The sequence below is a fragment of the Sinocyclocheilus rhinocerous genome, unplaced genomic scaffold (assembly GCF_001515625.1).
Source record: "Sinocyclocheilus rhinocerous isolate Xijiao unplaced genomic scaffold, SAMN03320098_v1.1 scaffold140, whole genome shotgun sequence".
NCBI lineage: Eukaryota > Metazoa > Chordata > Actinopteri > Cypriniformes > Cyprinidae > Sinocyclocheilus > Sinocyclocheilus rhinocerous.
Window position 1 is genome coordinate 2,900,749 of NW_015642053.1, and position 21,838 is coordinate 2,922,586.

The window sequence follows — 21,838 nt, forward strand, 5'->3', positions numbered from 1 at the left end:
GATTCTAAAATGCAAAATGATTGTGTTGATAAATAGGTTGCAGTAAGCTTTGCACATGTGCAGTTTGAATGCTGTAACCTGCTAAAATGGGCACCAAAATGAACGTGTTCTGCTTACTGTGTGAAACAGGTGTTGGAATGAGTTGCGTACCTGTTTAACTTTTGTCAGTTCCTGCAGCATCTTATGATTAAGGCTCTCGGATTCTGCCAGCTTATCCTTTTAGAAGAGAGATCTTCATATGAGTGAGCATCAGAGTTAGCGCACTCATTTTGACAAATAGGATTAATAAGAGCCTTGCTCAATAACACATGAATGAATGTCACACACTCTAGCTTGTGAAAATGTTTAAAATCGTTGTCATGGTGGTACCTGCATTCTCTTGAGCTCTCTCAAGGCCTCAATGTGGTCTTTTCTTAGACGCTCCATCTCATCCAGATCATCAGAGTCTGATAATGATGGCTTAGAAAATAATAGTAAATATATAAATATTATATTAAAAACACTGAAAATATATATATATTTTTTCATTTTATATGTTTTGTGTGTATATATATATATGCACATTATGTATGTTTCTGCTGAAAAAAAAAACTAAAAATAATTTGCACTTACCGTAGGGTTTGATGGAGACTCAATGAGATCATCTGATGTCAATCTTGCTACTTCCTGTTCTGAGTCAGATTTGGCTGGTAGTTTGAAGAGTTCCTTTGTCACTCTCTCAAAATCTTACAGAAAATAAATTCTTATTAAAATATGTTCAGTCATATAAAATGTATAACAATGCCTTTTTAGGAGTTTATTTTTTAAGGTATACACCAAGAATAGTGTACTGCATAAGTTAACTAAAAATAATTTGCACTTACCGTAGGGTTTGATGGAGACTCAATGAGATCATCTGATGTCAGTCTTGCTACTTCCTGTTCTGAGTCAGATTTGGCTGGTAGTTTGAAGAGTTCCTTTGTCACTCTCTCAAAATCTTACAGAAAATAAATTCTTATTAAAATATGTTCAGTCATATAAAATGTATAACAATGCCTTTTTAGGAGTTTATTTTTTAAGGTATACACCAAGAATAGTGTACTGCATAAGTTAGGAGAGGTAAAAATCCATTAGTACATAAACAACTATGACATAATGAAGACTGAGAGAATTTTTTCTCACCTCCATAAGCCACTGTCCCTCCTGGGTTCAAACGCAGCCTTTCTCTCAGAGTCAGGACCTGAGACTCAGTAGGTTTCAATCCCAGCACCTCCAGTGCCTGTGGACAAAATAATGTTCCTTTTAGAACATTACGTTACACCAGATATAACGTGGCCACTGCTTTGCTGTCTCTCTCTCACACACACACAGACACACACTCGATTGAATGTCTATGTATAAAATATAATACAATTAATAATAATATATTTAATGCATTTAGTGTCATTTAAAAGTATTTTAAATTTAATTTAAATAAATGTATCCACTAAATAAACATTACAAATAAAACCATAAATATGTATTTTCACAAAATTATATAAATATTTCATATAAATACATACTACTGTAAAATGAGCTACTGGAGTTAAAATCTTTCTAAAAATGGTTCATCGTCTACACTCTTTTCCATAACAACAGATCTACAGACTGTGCTGTAGTCCAGTGTGATTTAACACAATGAAGCTGTGGCACAGTCTCTATTGATTTTCCCATAATACCACAGGAGGTGTGGATACGGGATAGCACGCTAACTGCACACATTGTTCAACAGCGGGATTAACTCCCTCCACACATGATAGTAAAACCGTAAAAGATCAATACAGTACTGAGACTGATGGGTAACTAATCACTAAAGCCCGCTGGGGGGGACGCCCAGTGTTTGACCTTGCTGTAAACATGAGATGTTTCTGTAATTCTGTATAGTGATAGTTTCAATCTCTAATTGAAAGGATATGATTATGGAGACCTGCTCTATTTTCTCGGGCTTGAGTTCGAAGATGGGAGTCGAGGATAGAGGTTTCGAGGGTCTGCAGGTATTGCTGGGATTACAGGCAGCGGTTGCATCTGGGCAAAGAGAGAGAGAGAATCCAAATGAAAAAAAAAAAAATCTCTTTTGCAAAACAGCTGTTTGTGATTTTGGTAGAGCACATCACATTTTTTGTAAGCCTCTTACATAACTCTATGAGAGTATAATTTATTTAAGTAGATGCCTCACAGTAGTGGTTCAAAGAAGTATTTGAGCATTTAAGCCACACTTAAAAATTCTAGAGTGTCTCTGCATTATATAACAAGATATCGAACGAAGTAGCATTTATTTCACAGAAATATAGGACACGCTTTTCAAGCAAAATGTTTCACATTTTCAGGTTGTCAGACATTAATGTAACATGTTCATAATTAAACAATTGTTTGGCAGATGACACTTGCTTTCATATTTTGTATCTAATGCAAAAACAATTATATACTCTGTTCAAAAGTTTTGGAAAAGTAAAAGAAATATTTTTTTCAGCAAGTATGCATTAAATTGATCAAAATGACATTCATGTCATTCAATGTTTTAAACAATTTCTATTTCAAATAAATGATTTTTCTTTGAACTTTGAAAGACAAGTATTTCAGTTTCCCCCCAAAATATTAAGCAGCACAATTGTTTTCAACATTCCTAATAATTTGAAATGTTTCTTCAGCAGCAAACAACCATATTAAAATGATATTTGAAGGATCATGTGACACTGAAGACTAGAGTAATGGCTGCTGAATATTCAGCTTTACCATCATGGGAATAAATTTAAATTTTAAAATATATTAAAATAGAAAACAAATATATTTTAAATCGTAATAATATTTCACAATTTTATTGTATCAAATAAATGTAGCCTTGGTGAGCATTAGATACTTCTTTCAAAAATATTAAATCTTACCAACTTTGATAGCGTAAGTGTTATTAAGTGTCCAAAAAGGTCCGAATAATTTTGGGGCCACTTCAGGCCAACAATTTAAACTCTCATTCAAATATTACACCATTATTTTTTATCCCTCATGATGGCTTGGATAAATGCTTTGTGTACAAGCAGGAATTAATATTGTTTGCATAGGCTGTTTTTTTTCTCTATAAACCCCACCCGACCAGATCTGTGAACTGGAGAGAATGCACAATGCTTTGCTCAAAATAGTGCCAACCCTGACAAATCCTCTTATACGATGAATAACTGTGCGTGTAACTGAGCTTACAGGTATGTGCTCTGATCATGAGCTCACTATCTCATCATTTATTGTTCATTCATTCGTTATCTGCATATTTGTTTATCTTTTTTTGCGGGGATTTATTTCCCGACAGTAATTTATTGGAAATTCAAAGCCATTTTAGAGTAAGTGGGAATGTAACAGGGCATTACAGTGGTCTCAATGAGGGCTTTTATGCAATATGAAATTATTCATTTTCATGGGCTCCGGTGAAAATGTACATGCTGTTCTTAAAAGTGGTTCCCTCATAGGGTATTCCCAATACAGTATTGTATACAGAGTTGGCACTATTTTAAACAAAGCAGATCTGGTCTGGGTGGGGTTTATAGAAAAAATAAAACAGCCTGTGCAAACAATATTAATTCTTGCTTTTACACAAAGCATTTACCCAAGCCATTATAAGAGATCAAATATAATGGTGCAATATTTGAATCAAAGTTTAAATTGTTAATGCAAAGTGGCCCCAGAAATTACACTTAAGTAATAATTTATTTTTCTTCATTTCATATTTCATGTTCTCGTTCAGGTGTTTAAATATGTTGTAAATCGCAGCTCAGAAGAGCTTTATTAAAGGTGCTCGTCAATGAAATGAAAGTTCAGTATCCTCGATTTCACCTGGAGTTATGTGTCATGTTGATGGTAATATCCATTTTCAAAACCATGCCAGCTGGATTATCTTGAGTTACAAACACAGCATCTCATCATCAGCACACGTCTGCCGAACAGGTAGCTTAATCCAGGTTATGCCAAAATGCTCCTTATCTATGAGTTTCAGATTGTTCAAAGGCAAAATGCCATGCACAGTGCATTAGAATGTTAAAGGCTGCACAGACCGTGCTATTTAATCTGTGAATAAAAATAGGAGCATGTACAGTATATGGTTGGTTTAAAGGAATGTTCTGGGTTCAATATAAATGAAGATTAAAAAAACGTTTGTATCATTTTGAAAATGTGAAATTCATTTGGACTTTTTAGATGTAAAAATCAGTTACAGTAAAGCACTTACAATGGATGAACAGGGACAAGCCATCTTATATTTGTGGTAAAGTCCTTAAATTATTCCCAAAAATAGTTTTTAAAAACATTTGAGGTATAATGTTTTCTTTATTGTCATTTTAATGTTGGGATTACAGTTCTAAGCAGAACTAGTAAAAAGTTCTATTGCATGCATTATGTAAAAGTTACAGTAATAGAACTTTCGTTTTGATAGTTGGATAAATATTAAAAATGGTGTTGTTCACATCGCTTTTTGAATCTTTTGTTCCCACTACGACAATTTAACAGGTAATTCTCACAAAGAATATGATTAGTTGACCACAAAATCAAAAAGAAATAATTTATATTTTGCTTAAAAAAAATTATTTTTAGCCCATTTTTAAGACCATTAAGATTTTTGCATGGTGACTTTTTGTATTGTTATGACTAATGTTATTGGAATATGAAAAATATAAGTATTTCAAGTGTGAAGTATTTAAACATCATTGTAGTATTTTCATTTATACAACTTGTACTTGTATAATATACTTGTATTTGTGAGTCCAACTGTAACGCATATAAAACAGCTGCACATGTATTGAATGCAACAAATGAAGCCTTCTCACCAAAGCCAATTTATGCAAGCAATGAGATGTGTATATAGCTATAATATGAAATAAATGCATACCTTTTTTCAAAACCAATGTATTTTAATGTTTTTCTTTTCCCTCATGTATTTCAAAACCTTTACTGTAACAATTATTTTTGTTCCTTTGGATAATTTTCTGTGCTAATCAACATGAACTTGTATGGAACTCCTATGGGATTCCTATAAAGGGAAAACAGTCTTGCAGTACCAGAGTTGGCCACTGTGGTGCAGGCACTCTCAGGTGAGGACACGGGGGTGAGATTAGGCTTTGCTGTTGCTGGTCGTACCTGTAGGAAAGACAAAAATTGAAGCCTTTAAGAAAACTTAAGACACACTCTTTAAAGTGAGAACAGTTACTGCATGAATGCGTCTCTGGCCACAGTCTTAAATTTCACCTTAGTAACTTCTACAGAAGGCAATGTCTCACTTCCAGAGTTGGGGGTGTTGGCTATTTTAGGAACGAGACCTCCAGGCAGAGTTGCTCCCCCCAGTCCAGCGGGCCTAAGTTGGGGGGCTGTACTGCAGGGAGGCTGAACGGAGATGGGGCTGTGGGGTCCACTGCTGGAGCCTGACGAAGACCTTCGTCTGATAAATGCTATTTCTACTGTAGGGTCTGGTCTGTAGGGCAAAATAGTAAATATTTGATTTTAACCTCCCCATCCATCTGCATTTGTCTTGGATGGAAGCAAAGTCTCATAAGATACTAAGCATATTTACATTATGTTATCATTCTGGAAAGGTTGTCTTGACCGTTTGTTCATATAGACATATACAGTGGGTACGGAAAGTATTCAGACCCCCTTAAATTTTTCACTCTTTGTTATATTGCAGCCATTTGCTAAAATAATTTAAGTTAATTTTTTTTCCTCATTAATGTACACACAGCACCCCATATTGACAGAAAAACATTAACCTGAGTTTTGTTCGAGTGAGTATGGTTTTGGCTTCTTCATGTGTTACTCCAATGAGGGACTCCTTATTGATGGATATGAGCTGGTCCCCAGCCTTTAGTCTCCCATCCTAGAGTCAAAAGAAAAACATTTCACTTCACTTAATTTCACTTTAACTTACTTCACCAAAATTTGTTTAAAAATACAGTAAAAACAGTAATATTGTGAAATAATTTTACAATTTAAAATAACTATTTCCCATTTTAATATATTTAAAATGTAATTTATTGCTATGATGGCAAATATACATTTTCAGTAGCCATTACTCCAGCTCTCGGCGTAACATCAAAAATCATTCTAATACGCTGATATGATAGTCAAGAAACACTTATTATTATTATCAGTGTTGAAAACAGTTGAGCTGCTTAATATTTTATAGAAACCATGAATTTTTCAAAAAGTTCAAAAGAACAGCATTTATTTAAAACAGAAACTTTTGTAATATCACCAATGTCTTTACTGTCACTTTTGATCAAGTTAATGCATCCTTGCTGAATAAAAGTGTTAATTTCTTTCAAAAAATTAAAAATAAATAAATCTTACTGACCTCAAACTTTTAAACGGTAGTGTAATTTACTGTACTTCACCTCACTTAACTTCACATTATTTAACTCACTTCACCTCAACATAATCTACTTCACTTTGACTCACTAACTTAATTCACAAACTACTAGGGTTTCACTAACGAAGAATCAACACAAAAAAAACTGTGTATGTACAAATAATAAAAAAATGTTTTTGTCAATAACCAGTTTTTCTTTCTAAACTCAGAAACATGATTCTAAATTCCATTTTACAATTTTACAAAATTAGATAATAAAAAATACCTTTTGGCAATCACCTCCTTGTATTATTTCCTGAACGTACACCATTGGCCCCTCTGCATGGTTAGCTCCACCCCTGATGACCAAGCCTAATCCAGTCCCTTTGGCAACACAAATCAACTGAATCATACAGTCTCTGCAGAAAGAGAGGTAAACATAAGGGCTTGGATCAACAGCAGAAACAGGGATTTCTCTTTTACTTGGGCTAGGTCAGATGTTTTCAGGCTCAGACTCTTCAATCAGGAAACTATTAGCAGCAACAGTGTGAGAAAGCTGCTAGGTTCTGTCATTTGTTTTGGTAGTAGAATTATTTGAAGTATATACAAAAGGATCGCATAAAAGCACAAGATAAAATCTGAATTAGATCTACAGTTATCTGGTTCTCACGTGCAGACTTGTGGAGGTGGGGAGGTAATGCAGGCAGTGGTGTATACTGTGTTTGGGTCTTTAGGGCTCAGAAGCAGAGGACTGGTTGATCTGGAAGATGAGGAGGAGGAGGCAGTATCGGTGATCTTTCCTAAAGACAAGAGATTTGCTTTTTAATACTTTCAATCACTGCAACTTTTTCACTTAGAATAAGATACACTTAGAATATTTTGTTGTGTAAACACTACTGTTCAAAGGTTTGGGATATTTAGGATTTAATGGTGTTATGCGTACCAAGGATGCATTTTTTGATAAAAAAAAATACAGTTAAAACAGTAATATTACAAAATATTATCACAATTTAATATAAATGTTTTCTATTTTTAATATGTATGTAATTTATTCCTATAATGTCAAAACTGAATTTTCAGCAGCCATTACTCCAGTCTGTTTTGGTGCCAAAGTAACATTTCTTATTATCACATTTGAAATGGTTGTGCTGCTTAATATTTTTGTGTAAATTTTGTGTTGTATTAATATTTTTGTGATGATTTTTTCTTCTTTGATGATTAGAAAGTTCAAAAAGCCTTTAAGTGAAATAGAAATCTTTTGCAACTCATTGCTAAATGTTTTTACTGTCACTTGTGAATTTAATGCAACACTGCTGAATAAAAGTTTTTAAAATTTTAAATTATATTTTTTTAAATTTACTGACCTCTAACTTTTTAAAAGGTAGTGTACACACATACACTGTTTTAAGTCTGTTCCGATGCATGCTTGATATAGAAATGGCTCTTCGTGTAGAAATCAATGATAGAAATGGCTTTTTTTGTAGAAAACAATGATGTTATGGAGGGCCCAAACCAAATCTTTTTCTAAGCTGGCACATTGTAGGCTATTTTTGTCAGTTGCTGCAAGTTCTCAAAATCAGACATTAGTCATTCACTCCTGAAATTCAGTATAAAGACAGACGTAGCGGAAAATACCTGTGGAAACAGAGGTGTCTGATCCAGAACTGGTACTACTGCTGGAGCCATATTTTTCCATTAACTCAGCAAATTCCCTCCTAATTATAAACATATAAAGACACATGCAAAATCAGTCATATATAAATTCACCTTTTCTGAAGACATAATTTTCCAGTGGTTCATAATAAGAGGGCTTTTATACAGACGAACTCTTTCTTAACAGTTTCTGTCTGTGTTGCGTTCAAAGCAGAAACATTATGTGGGTTTTCCATTCTGTAAAATCAAGCATTACATAAGTATGAACAAACTTGTTCTAAGGAAGTGCTGGAGAATATCATCATTCTTAGTTTTTAAAATACACACACACAAAAACATTAAACCCCCAAACTACATTTTAAAGGCTGTCTGTAGTTATTTAATATGTCATCTCCCATTAAATGCAACTTCCTCATTAGTCCTAAAAGAAGCTTAGAAGCACTTAATTAGATTACGGAAGTCATCACAGATAAATTGGTATCAAAGTTAATGGCCAGAACGTTTCCAAGCCAGAAATGCGATCTAGGCAGTAATCTTTAAATTTGTATTATGTTTTCAAAATCTGTGTATTGTACTGAATCAGTTTGTTTGAGGTGACTGATTGTCCATTAATTATGAAGGTAATCCTTTTACAATGTTACAGATTAAAACCTGGCCTCAGCTGGTTCAACTCAGGACACATATGACAGACTTGCGGCCCAAATACGTCAACAGCTGTTCAGTCGAGAGAACAAAAGTGCTCATCAGGAAGCCACTGAGACCAGCAAAATGCCAGTTCGATTTAAACAAAGGCAGACAGGAAGAACTTGACAACTGCCCAAAACCGAGACCTCTGGCTAAGCAGACAATGCCAAAACAAAAAAAGTCTCTGCATGTATCCTCCAAAAATGATTTAGCATGGAGTAGCGGCTTCATGTTGTCAGTATGGACTTACTCTATAGATCAAGTCTCCTAAGAAGATTTTAAAACGGCTATACTCATGTTTGGAGTTCTTTCTTTTTTTTTAAACTGAATAATATTAATAAAAAAGCTGAGAAATTAGTGCTGGAAAAATGGCATCATGCTAAACAAAGGCCAAAATTCTCAATAAAGTGCTAAAGACTTTAATACACTTAAGTTATTAAGACTATTTTTAGATTTTAAAAAATCAAGATGCTCATCTGTACACATCCATTTATAAGATTAATTATATAATGTCCAACAGTATGCATTCTGTACTCGGCAAGCAATATTTCCTGTTTCCATATAATTAAAATCTTTGAACTCAAAACAAATCAAATAAATAAAAAAAAGAATCTATTCCCTTAAAAAATGCAAAATGTCACACAATTCATAAAAGTCATCTTACCTGGAAGCGTCGTCACGTACTATCAGTAAAGACATGTGATTTGTAGCTGACACCATGCGAAGAACCTCCACTGCCCTAATATCAAACAGATTTCTTAGATTAGCTGTTTTACTACACTTTAGGCATCTTCTGTTGTAATACAGATCCATAACCAATCCAGAATACATTACTTTTCATTTGTAACACCTCCTAAATTCATGTTGTTGACATCTAAAATGAGGTCCCCTGCTCTAAGACGCCCTGAAAGACAAAAAAGTTTATCATCCATCATTCCCAGAATCTAAGTAGAAACATTCAGTGGAGATTTTGGGAAAGAGAACATACCGTCCTGTGCCGCCATGCCACCTGGCAAAATTCGTTTAATGAAAATACCGAACTCTTCACCGCTCTGTTCCCTGTAGCCCCCAATAATCTTCACGCCTGTCGAATTGAGAACAAGATTTTTGGGATTAATTTTTTATATGGGGGTGAGAGAACAAAGTAAATCAAATTGTGCACCAAATGCCTTGAAAAATAAAGCAGTTTTCTAGGAATATTATTATAAACTGTAAGAAACTGTGCTTTGGTTCTTACCAAGTCCTTTTTTACAGTCTGTAAACTCTAGTCTCTCCACAGCACGGTTGATGCCATGGGGCCCCATTATTGTCCTGAAAAAAGAGAGATTCCTTTAAATATATTATCATAAAAACAAGATTTTCAGAGAAATGTTCCAGACTGTTTTTAAAAATACAGATTATCGAATGGATGGTAATAATGCGGTTGACCCTCAGAGGCATGAATGATTAAATCCTAAAGGAAAGAACATAATCATTCCCAATCTTTTCCCCAAAAATATTGCATATCGAGAGAGTTGCACATCTGTCCATTATTACAGAAGATAATGGCAAATATTACAGAAAAAAATAAAAACATGTAAAGGGGACATTCATATATAATAAAGTAGTGCTGGGCGGTATGACCAATAATTTATATCACGGTATTTTTCAAAATTATACCGGTTTCACGGCACATGACGGTATTTTTTTTTTTTTCATGCATGACCGGGTGTTAACCATATTTTCTACTGATTGATGAGTGAATATTGTCAGGAGTCTTAGACCTTTCCAACGATATATAGTTTGTCATGATTAGATTAGGATTTAATTGTAATATATTGAAGTAAACTTAGGCGTCCCGTATACGGGACGGTGACAGTTAAAGGGTTTAATCTTTAAACACAAAACAAATCAATAATATAAAAAGTAAAAATAAATAGAAAAAAATATATTCCTTTAAAAATTTTTAAAATATCACCCAATTCATAAAAGTCATCTTACCTGGAAGCGTCGTCACGTACTATCAGTAAAGACATGTGATTTGTAGCTGACACCATGCGAAGAACCTCCACTGCCCTAATATCAAACAGATTTCTTAGATTAGCTGTTTTACTACACTTTAGGCGTCTTCTGTTGTAATACAGATCCATAACCAATCCAGAATACATTACTTTTCATTTGTAACACCTCCTATATTCATGTTGTTGACATCGAAAATGAGGTCCCCTGCTCTAAGACGCCCTGAAAGACAAGGGACATCATCCATCATTTCCAGAATCTAAGTAGAAGCATTCAGTGGAGATTTTGGGAAAGTGAACTTACCGTCCTGTGCTGCCACGCCACCTGGCAAAATCCGTTTAATGAAAATATCGAACTCTTCACCACTCTGTTCTCTGTAGCCCCCAATAATCTTCACGCCTGTCAAACCGAGAACAAGATTTTTGGGATTAATTTTTTATATGGGGGTGAGAGAACAAAGTAAATCAAATTGTGCACCAAATGCCTTGAAAAATAAAGCAGTTTTCTAGGAATATTATTATAAACTGTAAGAAACTGTGCTTTGGTTCTTACCAAGTCCTTTTTTACAGTCTGTAAACTCTAGTCTCTCCACAGCACGGTTGATGCCATGGGGCCCCATTATTGTCCTGAAAAAAGAGAGATTCCTTTAAATATATTATCATAAAAACAAGATTTTCAGAGAAATGTTCCAGACTGTTTTTAAAAATACAGATTATCGAATGGATGGTAATAATGCGGTTGACCCTCAGAGGCATGAATGATTAAATCCTAAAGGAAAGAACATAATCATTCCCAATCTTTTCCCCAAAAATATTGCATATTGAGAGAGTTGCACATCTGTCCATTATTACAGAAGATAATGGCAAATATTACAGAAAAAAATAAAAACATGTAAAGGGGACATTCATATAGAATAAAGTAAAAATACCAGTGTGGATTTGGATGTAAAATTAGACCTGAATGGTTTTAAAAGGCTTTCAAATATCTGTACTGTAACGGACACATGCTTCATAATATAGAAATATTGGAATGTATGAATTTAAAGTAAGCTAAAAAGAAAATCAGTGTTTTTGATTATAGTAAACAGAACGGTGGTTGAAGTAATAACCCATTATCAGGCAAAATAAAAACAAACTGCCAAAATAAAAAAATAAATACTTATACAGGAAGTAGGTTACTGTGCGTGGGTTTACATAAAAATCCCTTAAACATGTAGATAAACACTGAAAATGCCAAATGATAAATCCTTTATAGAAAGAGGGTATGTATCAAATCCAACGATGGCCTGATCTCTATTGCATTTAATCCCTATAACAGACTGAAAGCAACAGAATATAATGTATAAAACTAGGACATTTAGTAAAATGTCAATTTTATTGTACAAATATCATCACATATTTTCTTGTATTTATTTAATCTACCTTTTACCCCTCATGTTCTATTAAAATGTACTTTAAATGCTTTCCTTTGTAGGCTACATACAACGCTGCATGTGTAGAATTTTAAAAAGCAATTTCAAAACTGATATATAATGTTCACCTCAGATTCATTTTAAATGTGCATCTGACTTCATCAAAACCCAGCAAACAGATGTTATTTAAGCTTTATCCGTCTGTTTGACAAAGAAGTAGGCATGCACTTTTGAAAAGGCGATTGTTATTCAGTATAGCAGGTTTGTTTGAGGTCAGTCTGACCCATGCAAAAACACAGATTTAAAAAATAGAAAATGTTCACAAAAATAGAAAAATAAAAACTGCAGAAAAATAAAATAATACAAACCAAATCAAAGAAAATAACTTGAAGGAGTGTACTTGTACATTGTGTACAACATTTAGAAAATCTAAGCATGTGAAATGCATTGCATTTATTCATACCTGGGGCCACTGAGACTCCCAAACGTATGTACTGTTTTATGAAAGATACATGTTATCAAGTTGACATTTTGTTTATAATCATCATTTTGTTTTTAAACTATTAAAATCTGGTCAAAATTTATTTTGCATTGACACTATAATATACAAGACATGTTATGATATTAGAAAACAAGAAATTAATTTTAAAAAATGCAAAAAATATATTCTGTATTTGTGTCAAAATATGTCACTATTATTAAAAAAAAAACTGTACTAAACTCAAAAAAAAGCCAAGTTACGTGGAAACAAACATATGCATTAGCTAAAGACTCAACAGTGTTCATGAAACAGATGATGATTCAACTCCTGGACTTTTTTAATCTCAGACTAAAGTGCTGTTTTTGTTTTGTTGAGTTACGACACATTTATTTCCATCAAATCTATATCAAAAGGATTTTGTCCAACAAAATGCAAACATCATAAAGCATTACGGGAAATAAAAGGATTTGTCTTTAACAAGTCACCCTGAACAAGGAGAGCCCAGATGTAGTGCGTGAGATTGTGTTACAAAAGATCCAGCATTAAACTGATCACTTAATTCTACCTAATCTGTCTTACCTTGCTCAAGCCATGTACAGATATGCGCTCAAGTGACTACAGCGAAACTACGCAGGCATCCCCCTAGGGTGCATCCTGTCTGTCTTGATCTAACGTTCCACTTCCTACTGGTTCGTCCCCAAGACAATGATAATGAACTCTAAATTATTTTAAAATGACAAGTTCTTATGTACAGTCAGGAACTCTCTGTTGCGTCCGAAAGCTGATTAAATAGAAATATGCTGAAATGTTCCAAGGCAATTGTAACATCCATGCCAAACACATTCAAACAAGCAGAAACATTAAGGCAACGACACAAGCGCAGCAAATAAGGCTATGATAGACATCAAATAAGCTTTAAAAGCATTAGTATTTGCTTAATAAAGTCACTCAGCCAGATAACAACCAGATAATAGCATTTCCTACCAGTAGAGGAGTGATAGCCCGTCAAAGTGTTCTGTCTCTACTTGTGGAAGCAGTGCCATTGCAGGTCCACAAGCAACTGATGATGTGTTGTAAAGTCTAAGGTATCACCGAGTCGGGGGGAACTGCGGTTCAAATCAGGTCAGTCTCGACGACCGAGAGACAGCAATCTACCCAGACAGTAATAGACACACTCCTACCTATCCACTAATCTCTCCTGATACCCCGCAGTCACATGGTTCGCCTCACCTCTCTCTGCGCTGTCACAGCTGATGATGATTCTGCCTCTCTGGAGGCAGGAAAGCTCAAAACTTGACACCGGGCTGTGATGTGGAACGAGGGGACGGGAGTCTGACTGCATGATTTCTGATGCAGGGACACTGAATCTACAGTCCAGTCTATTGAAAACTGAAAAGACAATTAAGAAACATAAGTTAGCTTTGTCCACATAAAAAACAACTACAGTTTATGCATATAAAAAATAGAAATAAAATCAAATAGAAATTCATTAAAAGGGTCTAAAATCAAGAAATTGTTTTACCACTCACAAATTCCCATTTTAATGTAAGGTCATTGAGGAGAGTTTGTGCTTAAAATACATAAAGAAAAAAAACAACAACCATGACACACAGCCTATAAATAAACCACAATTTTTAAATATTATAATCTTTTAACCCTTAATGGTCGTTAATCCTTGAATGCCACCACAGGTGAAATAAGGTTAAATGCTGCCATGCAGCTAGTGACCAGGAGGAGGCGCTTTGAAGCCTTGCTGGAATTTTAAAGTACAGTAATTAAGGCAGCATGATGATGATTACTGTGATTACTCATGATTAAGACTAGAACAGGGATAATTTTAACATTATGGGTTTTTGCTTTTTTTTTTCATAAACTATTAAGCCAAACGTTTTTACCTTAAATTTACCTCAAACATCTTTACCTTTGTCGTTTAAATGTATAACCTCAATAAATAAGATATAATGAAATTAGAAAGTTCACAAAGGCCAGTGTTACATTCATAAATGATCAACATGTCTTTTCTTTTTTCTTTTTCCCCCATATAACATACCAAAACAAAATATTGAATGTATGTTTTTAAATTATTTATATAATTATTTTTTTTCACTACAACGTTTTAATTGCATAACGAAATTAGTATACAGTATAGTTTAAAATCCACATTCACAGAATGTGTGTAAAATTTTAGCAAATTAACCAATAACCATTCACAACAAAAACATATAAAATTTGAAGTAGTGCTGTCAAATGATTACATATATACATACATGTGTATGTTTAAAAAAATATTTATATGTATATTTATATAATTTATATTATGTATAAATATAAATATTTTATATATAAATACAACATATACATATTCTTAACTATATACATGCGTGTGTGTGTGTACAGTCTATGGTTTATATATACATAATAAATATACACAGGACACACACATATTAAAGATTAATCACGATTAATCGTTTGACAGTCCTACTTTAAAAACGGGATACCTTTTTTTTTTTTTTACTATTCACGATTTAATCCCTAAAACCTCAAATGAAATTTTTAGCAGTAAAGAAAACGTTTTTACTTAACTTTTAAATATCCGTGTTGTTGAAATGTTCGTTATGTTGTGAGGAGAGTATTGCCTGTTCAGACCGCCAACAAGACACTTATTGAACTTTTACCATTAATAAACTTGATTCAAGTGGTAACATAAGAACAATTATTATAATGTGTAATATCGTTTATGTGGTAAACACATTTTCTCTCAGCAACAAGCACTGTAACGTAACGTTACCTCAAGCTAGGTCAGTTTCCGCAGCAAAACCGGAACTGTAGCAGTAGTGGTTCGTACCCGGGGAACTAGTATCTGTTGCACCACTATTTTCGTGTTGAACTTAACGTTTTGTAACATGTTGTTGAAGGGTGTACGTGCACATACCCGCATCATTTGAGTCAGGTAATGCTTCAGCATCTTCTGTATGAAATGCTTGTGGTTGTTTAAAATCATATTAATTAGATATTTAGTCACGGGGTCAACATATACGTTCACAACAATGTAAATAGCGTGATAGCCGGTAGATGAACACGTTAGCTTGCACTATTCTGCATGATTTACAGTAAGTTGTACAGTAACTGGACTTTATACTCTGTGTTATTGGTTAACAGTCGGTTTACGTTGTCTTATCATTTAAGTACATGGAAGTACTTTACTGTTTATATTGACTAAGTTATACAGATTTATGCTTATCATAATTATTGTAGTAGCACATAAAATAAGGCTGTAAGTAGTTTCACAATTTGCTTGATTATGTTGTAAGTTCGTTTTCATATACACTAGCGTTCAAAAGTCGGTTTTGTTTAATCAGGCCTCATTTATTTGATCAAAGATACAGTAAAAATAATAGAGTGGAATATTTTTAGAATTTAAAATAACTGTTTTCTATTTAAATATATTTTAAAAAGTAATGTATTCCTGTGATGGCAAAGCTGAATGATCCTTCAGAAATCATTGCAATATGCTGATTTGGTGCCCAACATTATTATCAACGCTGTTTAATTAGCATGCTTAACTGTGATAAAAAAAAAATTCAGGATTCTTTGATGAATAGAAAGTTGCAGTAAAAAAACTGCATTTATATGAAATAGTATATATATATATATATTTCGTAACAATTTACAAGTCTTCACTGTCACTTTTGATCAATTTCATGTATTTTTGCTTCCTGGGGGAAAAAAAAAAAACTTGCTGATCCCAAACTTTTGAAAGTTAAATGGACTTACTATAAAACATGTAATAAAAGCCTACTAACCTAGGTTTGATAGCCTAGGCCTATGTCTTATTTTCATCAGTAAACCGTTTCTTCAGTCTAGGTACTAGGCCTTTTTTTTAGTTGTGGACCGATCATACAGTCTGTGTAATATAATCCATCACTCACTCATATTATTTTAGTGATCATGTCTGTCTTTGTTTTGGGTTTTTAGGTGAAACATACCTGTCTTGTGGGGCATTTCACTTATAACTCTAGGATTATGCTATTACCTTTCCTTCTCCGTGGGTGCACTGCAAAGCACTATGTACAGCAAGCGCTTTCTAGGACTCGGCTATGCATTAACTGTTGCAACATCAGAGGACTAGCCACTTCCAGTGGCCAGCTCTTCCTCAGGAGGACCCCACAACGATTCCTCAACCAGTCACGAGGAACTAAAACTCACAAAAGGAAACATCAGAACCAGGAAGATGACTGGAAGAAAAGGAACAAGACCGTCCTCACATATATCGCGGCTGCCGGAGTGGGAATGATTGGCCTGTCATATGCTGCTGTTCCACTTTACAGACTGTACTGTCAAGTCAGTATTACACTGATAATCTCAATAGAAGTAATTTTTTGTGGATTTATAGAATTACAATAACATGTTCCTTGTCTTTCATCAGGCATCAGGGCTGGGAGGCACAGCAGTAGCAGGACATAACACGGATCAAGTGGAGACAATGAAGCCAGTCAGGGACCGTATCATTAAAGTGACCTTCAATGCAGACACACACGCCAGCATGCAGTGGAACTTCCGTCCGCAGCAGTCAGAGATTTACGTAAGATTATATTTTTTTGTGATCAACTTTTTGTTCAGTTTCAAAATAAAATATTAAACACCACAACTATTTTAAACAATAATAATAAATGTTTCTTGAACAGCAAGTTAGCATATTAGAATGATTCTTGAAGTATATGACTGAGGACTGGAGTAATGGATGCAGACAATTCAGCATTTTAAAATATATTAAAGTAGAAAAACTTATTTTAGATTGTAATAATATTTTACAATATTACTGTTTTTACTGTATTTTTTATTAAATAATTGTAATTAAAACATCTTAATTATTCCAAACATATACATGTGTGTGCACAGGTGCATCTCAATAAATTAGAATGTCGTGGAAAAGTTCATTTATTTCAGTAATTCAACTCAAATTGTGAAAATCGTGTATTAAATAAATTCAATGCACACAGACTGAAGTAGTTTAAGTCTTTGGTTCTTTTAATTGTGATGATTTTGGCTCACATTTAACAAAAACCCACCAATTCACTATCTCAACAAATTAGAATACTCCATAATTCCAGTAATCATAGAAGAGGATTGTAAAGGTAATACTATATTTTGATTATAAGTCTGATTCTTTTCTGCCAATACTAAATATGTTGAATTGTAGCATAAATTGTCATTTAAAACACTGATTTTATGAATGAATGTTCATATGGCATTCCATAAACAGCATATTTTTAATTTAATGTCTCTGAAGATGAAGACTATCCAAATTGATTCTTCTATGTTTGAATGTTTCCCAGCTCGTACCAGGAGAAACTGCGCTGGCTTTTTATAAGGCACGGAATCCCACAGACAAACCAGTGATAGGAATTTCTACCTACAATGTTGTACCTTTTGAGGCTGGACAATATTTTAATAAGATACAGGTAAATACACATTTAAATAAACCCATGCTGACATTACTATTATAATTTATGTCTATCCATTTGTTACCTAGCTCACTAAAAAGATGCAAAATTCTAAATAGTGTGCTAAATTAGTGTGCTAATACGCTGCTCCTTTTTTCCCCAATAGTGTTTCTGTTTTGAGGAACAGAGGTTAAATCCACATGAGGAAGTAGACATGCCTGTTTTCTTCTACATTGATCCAGAGTTTGATGATGACCCGAGGATGGCACGAGTTGATACTATTATACTCTCATATACCTTTTTTGAAGCCAAGGAGGGACAGCAGTTACCCATCCCTGGGTATAGCTAATTATTTATTTAGAGAATTTTCATCAGAATTATCTTCAGGAGAGTGTGTTCAGTAATCATTACCAAAAAATGATTACTGAACACACTCTCCTGAAGATAATTCTGATGAAATTTCACTTAAATGCCTATAGATTGAATCAAACACATATAAAAACTGAACAGTAATGAAGACTGATCATCTGTCTGTGAATTTTGTTGAAGATAATAAATTATAAATCACTGTTTTTTATACACCGTAAGATAAAAATTATTTTGATATCAAACAACTGAGCTGTGTATGCAAAATGTGTCAACATTTGTGAGGATGAAATGAGCTGCTTGTTTGGCTTACTTTTAGAACACTAGAGGGCAGCATTTGTGCATTTTTATTATTGTCCTTTGATGTAAAACATGATCCTAAAACTTAGCAACTGCATTGGCGTGAAAAAGCATACAACTTGTTGATTATTGTGTAATAATTAATATAACATGACAGGTAATGTTGCAGCATACTAGAACATTAGTCTGTGCTTGCATATTTGGATATCATACACCTATAGCAGATACATGCTTTATAATAACATGCTCAGATGCTCTCAGTGGTACTCAAGTGAACAATATTGCGCAATAACACTAGGCTCAAACATGTTTCTTCAGTTTGTATTATACATAATCAAACAGACACAAGTCGCAACAGAAATAAGATGTTAAAGTAAATATATAAAAATGATATTGGAGTAGTCATTAATCACAATGAATGAGATCCTGAAGATATGTAGTTTTGTTCATTTTAATGTAGAGGGATTCTGAATATGTTGTATAATTGCATAATAGTGGTTTGATCATAAAATATTAATACAATTTTCAAGAACAATCTTTGTAATATGTGTCTTAGAGACCTAAACAATAATGTAATAATGCAATAATCAAAAATTCCAACAGCTTTAACATAATGCAAACATATATCACAACTGATATGTGATACATAAAAACATATTTTCATGTTATTTCTAATGAATTTCTACTTTTCTAAGTATTGATCTGTAAAGCATTATATAATGTAGTTTTGCTAGTGAATTGTCTTAATACAAGTTATAATAGTGTTAAAGTCTGGCTGGACTGGCTTTGTAAAGGTTGAAAGCCCAACAGATGAAAGATAGAAGGGACAGTAGTGTTGCAAAATAAAACAAACAAAATAACTAACCCACTTTAATGATTTTAATAGCTTTTTTATTCTCAGACTAAAATATAGCTTCAAAGTACTGCAGCGGTTTTAAAAGGAGAAAAGAGAAACTACAATAACCTGTTTAGAAACTACAATAATCATATTACGTCATTTAAACACTACGTCATTCTTCGTGCCCCGGAAAACAACAAACCCGAGCACGCGCTTGAAGCGCGCTGGAGCGCTGACGCAGAATCAGCTGAGCAACCGTCCGCGCGACAAAACCTAAATGGATGAACATACGGGCTCTGGTCTGGTATCAGCGCTTATGGGATCAAAACAGCAGATTGGCCACACCCTCTCCGACACAAAATGGGCGTTTTCGGGATTTGATGGACGGGATTAATGTCCAATGACAGAGCAGAGCTACCCTAGCAACTCCACGCAGGAGCCAATCAAGGAAAATCTAAGGATGAACTCACAAATTTCTGACTATTTAGGGAGGCTGGTAGAAGAGAGGGATCGTGGCTGAGAACTCAATGGACCGGGTTTGCTCGAAATGTAAAGATGAAAAAACATTAGGGGTGTTTTATAAAGATTAACATTTATTATATAAGTATAAACAACCGATTTTAAGAAGTTACCTGGCTTATGTTACTATACTGTAAACATACGAAGGTCTTTATTTATCTACTAATGTGACGCAACAGCATCAGTGGATCCACAACCAGAATCTTTGAACAATAGGACAGCTTTAGTGTTGTACTGGACATGAGATTTTAAACACAGAAAAGACTAGTGAATACTACGTATGTTTGTTTTTAAAATAGCTATATTGTTCATTTGCACTGGTGGTCTGACGTATTTAACACAAGTCCATCAAAGGACAGTTACATGATGTACCAGAATGGGTCATCGGGCTGATGTGAAGATGAACCACAGAAGCAGCCCTGCAAAAGCTTATGATTTCCTCCTGAAATTCCTGCTGGTGGGAGACAGTGATGTTGGGAAAGGGGAAATACTGGCCAGTCTACAGGATGGGTCCAGTGAATCACCCTATGGATACAATATGGGTAAGTTTTGATCTCTGTGTACAAATAAGACTAATGTTAGTTGGTCGGTGCGTTTCTGGATAAATCTATTATTATGTATTGTAGATTATTTAACCTTTGTATCATGCACTTGATTATCAACTAGCGAACATCTACATTTATTGTGAACAGTTTCAGAATTGTTGTCAGTCTAAACAATGTAAACAAAAATCGTTATACACAAAAACAAGGGATCTGCATCTGTTCTACGTTTATTTTAAATCTCTTGTTTATTATAACTAAATATACCACATATATTAAACATCAAGATCACATCACTCATCTAACCCCAGTTTGTCCTGCTTTTATTTACAGCTCAGTAGTAGTTGTAGTTATTAGTTAGTTACTCCCTGTTTTGGAAAACGTAACTCTTCCCAGGGGACAAAATCAACTGTAGTGAACCCCCCTTTGGGCTTTCACAGCCAAACAACATATTTTTCATGTGTCTTGCCTAAAAAACCAACAACATTCATTATGTGATGCAAACATGTGGCTGGTATCACATAATCACAACATCTTTACTTGTACGTATTCACTTGCATATCACTTATTAACTCGTTAGCAATCTGCTCTCGATGTGACAGTACTATAGGTCTCTTAATCCTTAATAGTTTACATATTTTCTCCAGCATTGTGTTTTATTGAACAGTAAGAACAACACACTTCATTTTCAATGCTGTTTTTCATTGTCACAGCATTTGGGCAAATTCCAAGGTATGATGAACATTTTGAGTCTCATGGTAACAACTTAGATTAGACTGAAGTGGTTTAGCAAGTAAATTGATAGCCAACCTGTTCATTTAAGGTCAGAAGCTGACTGAGATCTGGGTGGCTTGCACAGTTGTGTTCTCATTTATTCAAGCAGCTGAGGAAGGAATGCCAGCCAGTTTTAGAAGAGAGGCAACAGGTTTTAGGAACAAAATCATCTTTAGACCAAAAGCCTTTAAATAGTATTTGTCTTCCTTGGACAGGTGTAGTACTGTATATTCTTAAAGGGGTGGTTCACTGGGTTTTTTCTAGGCTTGATTGTGTTTATGGGGTGCAGTCTAACATGTGTTAATGCTTCGTTAAAAAAAATTAATTGGAACAGTTCATTGTGGAGCTGAATGAAAGAGAGAGAAAGAGAGAGAGAGAGAGATGCAGAGCGTGTGCAGAGCAGGGGAACGCGAGGAACAGTATAGAGAACCGCTGCTTTTGGACATTGATTTTGAAACTTGTGAATCCATTAGAATCGTTAGAAGACAGAA

The 21,838-nt window shown here is 34.1% G+C and overlaps 3 protein-coding genes across 4 annotated transcripts in view; 2 read left to right on the forward strand and 1 right to left on the reverse strand.

Annotated features, from left to right (window-relative positions):
• stxbp4 (syntaxin binding protein 4) overlaps nt 1–13,783 on the reverse strand; it is a 30,654-nt gene extending 16,871 nt beyond the window's left edge. Inside the window, exons 1-16 of one of the 2 annotated variants that reach the window (XM_016572319.1) lie at nt 13,549–13,783; nt 11,225–11,298; nt 9,663–9,758; nt 9,509–9,578; nt 9,339–9,413; nt 7,973–8,052; nt 7,008–7,137; nt 6,624–6,756; nt 5,760–5,866; nt 5,242–5,464; nt 5,055–5,133; nt 1,946–2,043; nt 1,162–1,258; nt 864–964; nt 370–459; nt 151–216 (exon numbers count right to left, since the gene is read on the reverse strand). In XM_016572319.1, the coding sequence (XP_016427805.1) occupies nt 151–216; nt 370–459; nt 864–964; nt 1,162–1,258; nt 1,946–2,043; nt 5,055–5,133; nt 5,242–5,464; nt 5,760–5,866; nt 6,624–6,756; nt 7,008–7,137; nt 7,973–8,052; nt 9,339–9,413; nt 9,509–9,578; nt 9,663–9,758; nt 11,225–11,298; nt 13,549–13,607 (1,578 nt within the window). In that variant the 5' untranslated portion in view covers nt 13,608–13,783. Of the gene's footprint in view, nt 1–150; nt 217–369; nt 460–863; nt 977–1,161; nt 1,259–1,945; nt 2,044–5,054; nt 5,134–5,241; nt 5,465–5,759; nt 5,867–6,623; nt 6,757–7,007; nt 7,138–7,972; nt 8,053–9,338; nt 9,414–9,508; nt 9,579–9,662; nt 9,759–11,224; nt 11,299–13,548 lie in introns of both variants that reach the window. The other variant, XM_016572318.1, reaches the window with a different exon arrangement.
• Nucleotides 13,784–15,424: 1,641 nt separating this feature from the next.
• Nucleotides 15,425–18,987, forward strand: cox11 (cytochrome c oxidase assembly homolog 11 (yeast)). The gene is made up of 5 exons (XM_016572320.1): nt 15,425–15,514; nt 16,540–16,905; nt 16,991–17,146; nt 17,901–18,026; nt 18,175–18,987. Exons 2-5 carry the CDS (start codon nt 16,588–16,590, stop codon nt 18,355–18,357), a joined length of 783 nt encoding a protein of 260 aa, XP_016427806.1. The 5' UTR covers nt 15,425–15,514; nt 16,540–16,587; the 3' UTR covers nt 18,358–18,987.
• A 1,022-nt stretch (nt 18,988–20,009) lies between these two features.
• LOC107755515 (ras-related protein Rab-40B-like) overlaps nt 20,010–21,838 on the forward strand; it is a 15,665-nt gene continuing 13,836 nt past the window's right edge. Inside the window, exon 1 of the mRNA XM_016572321.1 lies at nt 20,010–20,573. Within this exon, the coding sequence (XP_016427807.1) occupies nt 20,408–20,573 (166 nt within the window). The 5' untranslated portion in view covers nt 20,010–20,407. The remainder of the gene's footprint in view (nt 20,574–21,838) is intronic.